Genomic DNA, 6,609 nt, shown 5'->3' with positions numbered 1-6,609 from the left:
CTAGGGACACTTCAGAGCATGGTTTTACATCCATGCCCATCCTGGCTAATAGCCATTGATGGACCTATCCTCCATGAACTTATCTAGTTCTTTTTTGAACCCAGTTATACTTTTGGACTTCACAGCATCCCCTGGCAATAAATTCCACAGGTTGACTGTGCATTGTGTGAAGAAATACTTCCTTTTATTTTAAACCTGCTGCCTATTAATTTCATTGGGTGACCCTAGTTCTTTTGTTAGGTGAAGGAGTAAATAATATTTTTGTATTCACTTTCTCCACACCACTCATGGTTTTATAGACCTGTATCATATCCCCCTTTAGTCATCTTTTTTCCAAACTGAAAAGTCCCAATTTTTTTAATCTCTCCTCATATGGAAGTTGTTCAATATCCTTCATCATTTTTGTTGCCCTTTTCTGTACCTTTCCAAATTCCAATATATGTTTTTGGGGCAACCAGATCTGCACGCAGTATTCAAGATGTGCGTGTACCATGGATTTATATAGAGGCAGTATGTCTTGTTCTCTATCCCTTTGCTAATGGTTCCTAACATTCTGTTCACTTTTTTGACTGCAGGTGCACATTGAGTGCATGTTTTCACAGAACTATCCACAATGACTCTAAGATCTTTTTCTTGAGTAGTAACAGCTAATTTAGACCCCATCCTTTTATATGTATAATTAGGATTATGTTTTCCAATATCCACTACTTTGCATTTGTCAACATTGCATTTCATCCGCTGCTTTGTTGCCCAATCAATCACCCAGTTTTATGAAATCCCTTTGTAACTCTTCGCAGTCTGCTTTGACTTAAATATCTAAACTTTGGTCTTAACAAAAAGACCAAAGTTAAACCTAAAAAACATTCCTGCAGCAGCTGGCAGACCTTGTCCAAGAGGAGGGGACAATACAGGATACCCATATGGAGTGGCCTTCCGTGGCAGTTGGAAATGGCGGGAGGACAGAATGTTGGGGCCTGAAGGTTCCATGGCAGTTGAAGGAGACATTTGCTGTGCCAGTGTAACCCCCTTTCCTTGATGGGCTGTTGTGGAAGAGATCCTTAGTTACTGCTAAATTAGAACCAGTTAGACTTGTTGAAGGAACCCAGTGTTACTAGACAGGTACCCACAGTAGGGCGAGCAGGCTCCAAATTAGGCCAGATGCCACAACTGTCTTGGGAAGGTCAGATGAGCTTCTCCTGGGCATGCTCAGAGTCAGCAGGGAAAGAGCCATACCAGGCATCCATGTTGACAGTACTTCACATGCCTCCTTTAGGGTGGTAGCAGCTGCCCCTAGAAATACAAGTGGGGTGTGACAGAAAGGCCAGACACACTAGAGAGAGCAGCTCTAGCTATGGGGCCACCTGGCCTTGCACTTTGTAGACCCTGAGCAAGGACTTAAGCTGAGATGCTCAGGAACTGACAGAGGGAATATGTTCACTGGCAAAGCATGTGCCATCTGTCCCTCCAGTGCTTGAGCTGCATGGAGAATAACCTACTACCGCTACCTGCTAAATGAGTCCATCTGTTAGCTCATAGGGATAGAGGCCTGTGCCGTATTTAGTGGCTAAAGATCCCAGCTTCGGCCTGCCTACCCATGCTATGGGGTGGACAAACAAGAGTAGTGATCAGAAAGGAGGAGGAGAAAATCCAGAAGGAGCTCCTACGTGGAGCTGGGGAGGAAATTGTTTTCCGTCCCATGAAAATTTTCAAATTTTTGGAAATTTTTCCCATCCTGAATTGGGATGCAAAGTCAAAATTTTGAAATCTTTAGTGAACTGAAAATCTGGAGGGGGGGGGGGGGGGAGTGTTCAGGTTTCATTTTGATAATTTCATGATGTTTCATTTTAATTTTGACCATTTTTTATACTATTCCCCACTATAATTAGCTTAAATTTCCAAATGAAAAGTTGCTTTGAAATAGAAAAATTAAAATTTTAATTAAAAAAAATCTCAAAACAAGTAGTTTGAACAATTTGAAAACGGTTGAGTTGGTTTTGTTTTTTCAGTCAAGAAATTTGTCAAAAAATTTCCCACAAATAGTTTTGGTTTCAGCAAATAGGCATTTTTGATGGAAACATTTTATCAACATATTTCCAACCATCTCTAGTCCTCTGCAGATAACAGAAAGCTAGATCTGACAAACAGGGGGAGGAGATTTAATTTACATAATGTTAATAGTTCTATTGCATTCATCACCAACACGTGTGTTAGACACACACAGACTGAAGAGCCCTGATGTTTTAAACCTAGGACCACGTAACACACACAGAGCATTTATTTTACACAGACATAGAACATTTCAGCCATAGCTCTCAAACTGCTGCATGGAGGAAGGTTGGTCTTATCACCCTCAGTTTACAGATGAGGAAAGTGAGGTACTGATAGAAGTGACTTTTAAAGTTTAACACAGCACATCACAGCCAGAATACCTACAAGTCCTGACTCCCTGTCTTCTTGCTCTAACCAACTAGACCACACTCCCTTGCAAGAGCTGGGGATAGAACCCAGGAGTCCTGATCTCTCCAGTGCCTTCAAGACATAACATATTCCACCCTTTTTGTCTCTGTAACAAGGTAGGAAACTCGCATCTCTCAAGCCAGAGTCAGTAACCACTCCTCTCCAGATGCGTCAAATCCTGAGCCAAGCTCCAATTTACCCAGATACTCTTAAATGAAAGAGAAGAATAGACAAACAGAAATACTAAAATAAATAAAGCTTCCCCTCTAGATATAGACAATGCAAAGCCAGGCTGGGGATGTGAATCATGAAGGCTCTAACCTTAGGGATCAGGATGGATTTGTAATTTATTATTTATATTACTAGTGCAAAGGGTCATCACTGAGATCAGGCCCCCATCATGCCAGACACTGCATAGGCCTGACCGAGATCAGGACCCCCATCGTGCCAGGTGCTGCACAGACACAGTGAGAGACAGTCCCTGCCCCAAGAAGCTCACTGTTTAAATAAGACAAGGAATAGGAGGGGAGACAGTGGCAAAATGACTTGCTGAAGGTCACATAGCAAGTTGGTGGCAGAGCCTGGAATCCGTGTGTGAGATGTTTAATGATTCCTGCTGAGCAAGGGGCAGAGCAGGGGGAAATGAACCCCATTCTGGGGCAGTTTGCACCTTGAGGGCTGCAGTAATTCCTGGAGGTGTTTGTTGTGAAGCAAAACAATCAGCCTCACTTTTTCCTCCATCAACTGCTTTGTGGCTTATTCACATCACACAGCTGCTAATGTCAGTCAGACTATCCAGGATTGCACCAGTGACCTCAAAATAGAAAAGTATAAGCTGTTATAGCAAAGACCAAACCCCTTTTAACCAGGGCTGTAACAGACTCGTATCCTTTGGGGATCAGGGACGGGGGGGGAGCTATGACACACATCACCAGTGGGTTACTCTACTGCCTCTCAGCTAACAGGCCTGGTCCATTAGCTCAGGCCAAAGGTGACTGTGGGGAGAGCTCAATGGGAAATGTTTTTGGTTTTTTTCTCCCACCCTGAAGTTTTTGATGAGAAAAGGAGGAAAAATCACTTGCCTATATTTTTCAAGGAAAATTTTGTTTTTTTCCAGCAAAAAATGGAAAATTTCAGCCAAAACAAAAAAATTAAATTTGGAAATGCTTCATGGGAGTTGTAGTTTTGGTGCCTCGTGCTCCCATTCTCTTCCATAGGCTGGCAGTGGCCTATCTGGTTGGACTACATCTCCCATGATGCACTATGGTCACCCCTAGGAGATGGGAAGTAGTGCATCATGGGATATGTAGTCTGTAGAGTACAACCAAACCACAACTCTCAGGAAGCACTAGGGCACGTACACAAATTGAAACATTTCAGTTTCCAGCTTAAATTTTTCTGTTTTCGGGGATCTGTTTCTTTAATAAAAAATATTCAACATTTTCCATGGAATGTGAACACTTTTCATGGAAAAACTTCATTTAATCAAAAATCTAATATTTCATCCAAATAAAGTTTAAATGAAAATTTTTCAGCCATTATAATTATGCCCGGCTCTTATCTAGTGATTTCCATTAGAAGATCTCAAAGAACTTTACAGTATCATTGTCTCCATTTTGCAGATGGGGAAACTGAGGCACAGAGGTGGCCGTTACTTGCCTGAGATCACCCAGCAAGCCAGAGACTGAGCCAGGAAGAGAACCCAGAGGTCCTAATATAGTGCTCTGTCCACTAGACCAGTGCTTCTCAACCTTCCCAGATGACTGGATCCCTTTTAGGAGTCTGGTTTGTCTTGCATACCCCCAAGTTTCACCTCCACTTAAAAACTACTTGCTTACAAAATCAGACATAAAAATACAAATATGTCACAGCACATGAGTACTGAAAAACTGCTAACTTTCTCATTCTGTCTGTATGAAATTTTAGTTTGTACTGACTTTGCTAGTGCTTTTCATGTAGCTGCTGTAAAACTAGGCAAATATCTAGATGAGCTGATGTACCCCCTGGAAGACCTCTGCCTACCCCCAGGGATACATTTACCCCTGGTTGAGAACCACTGCACTAGACCACACTGCCTCACAGCCCAGCTCCAGATGTTAGATCCACAGATCACAGGTTCAGTCCCTGCATTCCTTATAGCTGCTCTCTTCTCACTCCAGCGTCTCCTGCCCAGACCCAAAACCTAAGTGCAGATCCCATCACCCACTCTCCTCTTTCACAGGCTCAGCATACCACATCCCACCAGCCTCCCCCTCGAGGTCCCGTGCCTGGACGAAGGGGTCCTTGTAGACCCGTGTCCCCACAGGTCCGTTGGTGGGGTCTCCATGGTTCAGGTGCTCAGCCTGGTGCCGGGTTAGTGCAGCACTATGCCTGAAACCCCTGCCGCATTCAGCGCAGAAACAGGGCCCCTCCTGAGCATGGACGCGCCGGTGCCGGCTCAGGGCCGAGCTAAGCTTGAAGCTCTTCCCGCAGCGGGTGCAGGGGAAGGGCCGCTCGCCAGTGTGGACCCGCTGGTGGCGATCCAAGCTGGAGCGGATGGCGAAGCACCTCCCGCAGTCAGGGCACTGGTAGGGCCTCTCACCCGTGTGCGTGCGCTGGTGTTTGATTAACTCTGAGTTTTTCGTGAAGCTTTTCCCACAATCCCCGCAGTTGACGGGCCGTGCCCTCCTGCGCCTGCGCCCTGGCTCCTTCTCCGCCCGCTGCCGTCCTGTTCTGCCGCCATCTCCCTGTTCAGGGCTCCGGGACGTCCCATTCAGCTCCGCTCCTGCAGGCCCTTCCTGCTGGGAATTCTCCTTCTCTCTCCCGGCACCTGCGGGAGAATCCAGGCGGGAATCATAATTTTACCAAGGTCCAAAATTCATAGCTTCATAGATTCTAAGGCTAGAAGAGATCACCTAGTCCAACCTTCTAGAGAGCGCAGGCCAGAGAACATCCCCAAATTACTTCCTGTTTGAAGTAGCAAAGATCTTTTAGAAAAACGTCCAAACTTGATTTAAAAATTGCCCAGGATGGGGGGGACTGGCTGGCTCAGGGGCTCTTGGCCTCTTCCCATGCAAGCCTCTCAAGCACTGCTAGCTAGCTTTGGGGTCCTGTCCCCCAACTCTAGGAACGAACCCCTCCTGTAACATCAGCCACCTGCTCTACTGAGGAAACGACCAGCTGAATCAGTGCTGACCCCAGTGCGACACTAGGGGGCGCTGTGCTGCAGGGAGCAAGATTGGGGGGTCACTAGGGCGTGCCCTCACCTTGCAGTCAGTGCTGGCCCAATGCAGCGACAGGGGGCACTGGGTTGCCAGGAGCGAAGGGGGGGCTCAGTCAGGGGCCCTTTCCCTTCACAATCTGTGCTGACCCCACTGTGTCCCACCTGGCTGCTTAGAGATTCCAGTTATCTCTATGATGTATAGGAATTGCATAGTATTCCTTTAAATAGCATGCGAGCCCTCTAGAGGCGTACACTGTGTGTTTTAGAAGCCACCAGAGGTGTAATATGCACCTAGCTGGGCTTCGCTATCTGTGTGTAATTAGTCCGGGTGGTTACATTGGGCCCAGCTGGGCCTGAGTTGATTCTTCAGATTATTGCTGTTGTGTAAAGAGCAAAAGACATGGACAGACTCTCCTAAATCCCGGGGGCTGGGAGCTGCTGTTCAGAACTCAGGGGCAGCTCCCGGTGGCTTTGCTGGGGTCCAGGACTGACGCCTGCCATGAGGACAGGTGCCTGCTGGGGACAATACTAAGGGAGATCAAACAGAACTGGGGGGCTCCCGGCAGCTTTGCTGGGATCCCAGCTTTTCCCTTTACTCCCAGACGGTCTCCGAGCCAGTGTCGCTCATTCCTCACCTATGTGGGCACCTCTCGGGATCTCCCTTTCCTTGGAGCACCGGAGATCCGGGACCCTCGGCTCTTCCCTTCGCTCCATGCAGGAGATCACGGCCAGGTCGGGGACAGGGAATCCTGCTTAGGGGAAGGAAACAGGAGAGGTGGTGTAGTCTCCCTGGAGGGCTCGGGGCAGAGAACACACCCTCGTTTTAAGCCCGACCCTGTTCTCTGCTGGGGGGATATGTTCACAGGGACCCTTGGGGCAGGGTGATGCCTTGGGGGATGGGCTGTGCCCCCTGTAAAGGAGTCAGGGATCTCAACACACAGTGAGGGGCC

The 6,609-nt window shown here is 47.1% G+C and overlaps 1 protein-coding gene across 2 annotated transcripts; it reads right to left on the bottom strand.

Annotated features, from left to right (window-relative positions):
- Positions 1-1,097: 1,097 nt before the first annotated feature.
- LOC112122389 (zinc finger protein 497-like) lies at positions 1,098-6,570 on the bottom strand. Of its 2 annotated transcripts, XM_026663280.2 has the most exons (4): positions 6,295-6,570; positions 4,700-5,266; positions 2,099-2,101; positions 1,098-1,290 (listed from the first exon to the last, which is right to left on the bottom strand). In XM_026663280.2, the coding sequence occupies exons 1-4, from the start codon at positions 6,371-6,373 to the stop codon at positions 1,112-1,114; spliced, it is 828 nt and encodes a 275-aa protein (XP_026519065.1). In that variant the 5' UTR covers positions 6,374-6,570; the 3' UTR covers positions 1,098-1,111. The 2 variants fall into 2 exon arrangements, with proteins under 2 accessions (XP_026519065.1, XP_026519066.1); XM_026663281.2 differs by lacking the exons at positions 1,098-1,290; positions 2,099-2,101 and having other exon boundaries at positions 4,467-5,266.
- Between the last annotated feature and the right edge of the window lie 39 nt (positions 6,571-6,609).

The sequence above is a fragment of the Terrapene carolina genome, unplaced genomic scaffold, assembly GCF_002925995.2.
Source record: "Terrapene carolina triunguis isolate 2854851 unplaced genomic scaffold, T_m_triunguis-2.0 Scaffold33114, whole genome shotgun sequence".
In the NCBI taxonomy this organism is placed as follows: Eukaryota; Metazoa; Chordata; order Testudines; family Emydidae; genus Terrapene; species Terrapene triunguis.
This window is presented reverse-complemented; position numbering and strand designations above follow the sequence as displayed.